The sequence below is a fragment of the Fukomys damarensis genome, unplaced genomic scaffold, assembly GCF_012274545.1.
Source record: "Fukomys damarensis isolate Sample0158 unplaced genomic scaffold, DMR_v1.0_HiC HiC_scaffold_31, whole genome shotgun sequence".
Classification (NCBI taxonomy): domain Eukaryota; kingdom Metazoa; phylum Chordata; class Mammalia; order Rodentia; family Bathyergidae; genus Fukomys; species Fukomys damarensis.
Window position 1 is genome coordinate 28,797,939 of NW_022900943.1, and position 1,897 is coordinate 28,799,835.

Here is a 1,897-nt window from a genome sequence, read left to right on the forward strand (position 1 = left end):
AAAAAAAAAAAAAAAAAAAAAGATCCAGTCTTTGCTACCTACCATCACATAGTGCCTCTGCATTTCTGTCTTTTCACTTGCCAGTTTCTCGCATTCCAGTTTAAGGCTATGAAAACAAAACAGGGAACTTAGTGTAAACATTACGTCACTTGTTCTAACATCTGCCTCACATACTTGCACTTCAAGTAAAAACAAAGACCAATTTGGAAAAGCCATAAACTATCTATATGAGCACCTAAAAGCTTTGTCCTTGCATTTAACAGGAAAAAGGAATAAGACGAACAGTACAGGGTAGCCATTCCACTATCTTCCTCTTCTTGGTGCGTACCTGCCCAGAAGCCATTAATGAAGTATCTGTCAAAACAGATGCCTCCTCACGTTACGTGTCCCCTACTTCCTTGCATCAAAGACTGCTTCTGCGGACTGTACCAAAATCTGGCCCTCGTACCATCTTCGGTCTTCAGCATGGGCTGTGCCACCTCTGCCAATTTAAACAGTCTCAGGTTTGAAAACCTTATCTGCAAAGTTACTCCTATAATGGCTGCTCCCTTTCAAAACCTTTGGTTCTTGCATCCTTGCCAAAATAGGTCAAGCAGCTACTGCAACGATGTGGGTCGAAGTTCTCCCTGCTTGGTAAATATGCGGTGTGTGCAAGAATGCCTCAAGCTCTGGAGATGCTATCTACAAGTAGACAAAAGGTCAATAACCAGAAAGCCCGACATGAAGAAAACTCACACTCAAGCCACTCAGCCTTATTTGTGTTTTTCTCAAAAGTGCAAAAGTAAAAATTTTCATTACAGTTATTTCTTAGCTCCAGTCAGGCATAACCTCACAGGGGTTAGAGAAATAAACTAAACATCCTGGGAAATTCACTATGGACATAGTAATTTACAAATACCTTTCCTTTATAATCGCTTTGATGGGGGGCATCACTAATTGAAGAAACTAAGGTTGACATTAGCAGAGACGTAACCCCACTCCTCTATCCTACCCCAAACCCACCCGGAACGAGACCGAAGCAGCGAGGTTTCCCACACCACCCACCTTCTCCCCAACAGTGCGATGTGAGCAGCTGGAAACACCCACCCTTCCCTAACGGACTTTGTCTCAGACGACCCAATTCGCTAGTACGGCAAACAGACATTTCAACATGGCTTTGCTCCTCTGAAACGCACTCCAGGGCTGAGGCATCGATTGAACAGCTCAGCCTGTTGCAAAATAAATAAATGAAGTGCAAATATTGACGGTTCTAATGCAACTCCTAAATACACGAAAAAGGACTCCCAGGAACAGCAGCAAATGGGCAAATGGGAAACAATGGGAGGAGGAGGAGACAAGAGAAGAGGCAGCCCGGGAAGAGCCCAGAAAGGGGGAAACGTGAGTGACAGGTCTTCACTGCGACTGCACACGCCCCCGCCTGGACGCAAGCACTAAGTACAGCTGCCGCCGCCGGGCTACGCGACGAGGGGCACCGGGACGCCAGGGCGACCACTCGCCGGGCGCAGCCGGACACGCACCTGTGATACTGCGCTTGCAAGAACTGAAATTCCTCTTTAATTCGGTCCAAGGACTCCGGGATTGTGAACTTGAAGGGCTGGCCTGCAGCCTGATGCGGCGTCTGGGGGGACCAACGAGGGTCACCGAAGAACGAGGACGCGGTCAGATGGATAAATCAGCCAGTGGCAGAGTTGGGACAAAAAAAGGGTGGGACACACAGAAAAAAACAAAGTTAGAAGAGGTGGTGAACGAGCCTTCAACTCTAGTTTGCAGTTCACTTCAGAGAGGAGAAAGGGGACCTTCCCCGGCCCCAGCTTCTAAGAGGCTACAGAAGAACCGCAGACCCCAGGGCGGATCGCGCCCAGAGCGCCCGGGTCACCCGCCCGAGGGCAGGGACTGC

The 1,897-nt window shown here is 48.6% G+C and overlaps 1 protein-coding gene across 1 annotated transcript in view; it reads right to left on the minus strand.

The window, feature by feature from the left end:
- The window catches only part of Tle1 (TLE family member 1, transcriptional corepressor), a gene marked incomplete at its 5' end in the record, with an annotated part of 87,027 nt that extends 85,364 nt beyond the window's left edge, over positions 1 to 1,663 (minus strand). Inside the window, 2 exons of the mRNA XM_033757704.1 lie at positions 43 to 106; positions 1,518 to 1,663. Of these exons, the coding sequence (XP_033613595.1) occupies positions 43 to 106; positions 1,518 to 1,663 (210 nt within the window). The remainder of the gene's footprint in view (positions 1 to 42; positions 107 to 1,517) is intronic.
- Positions 1,664 to 1,897: the final 234 nt, after the last annotated feature.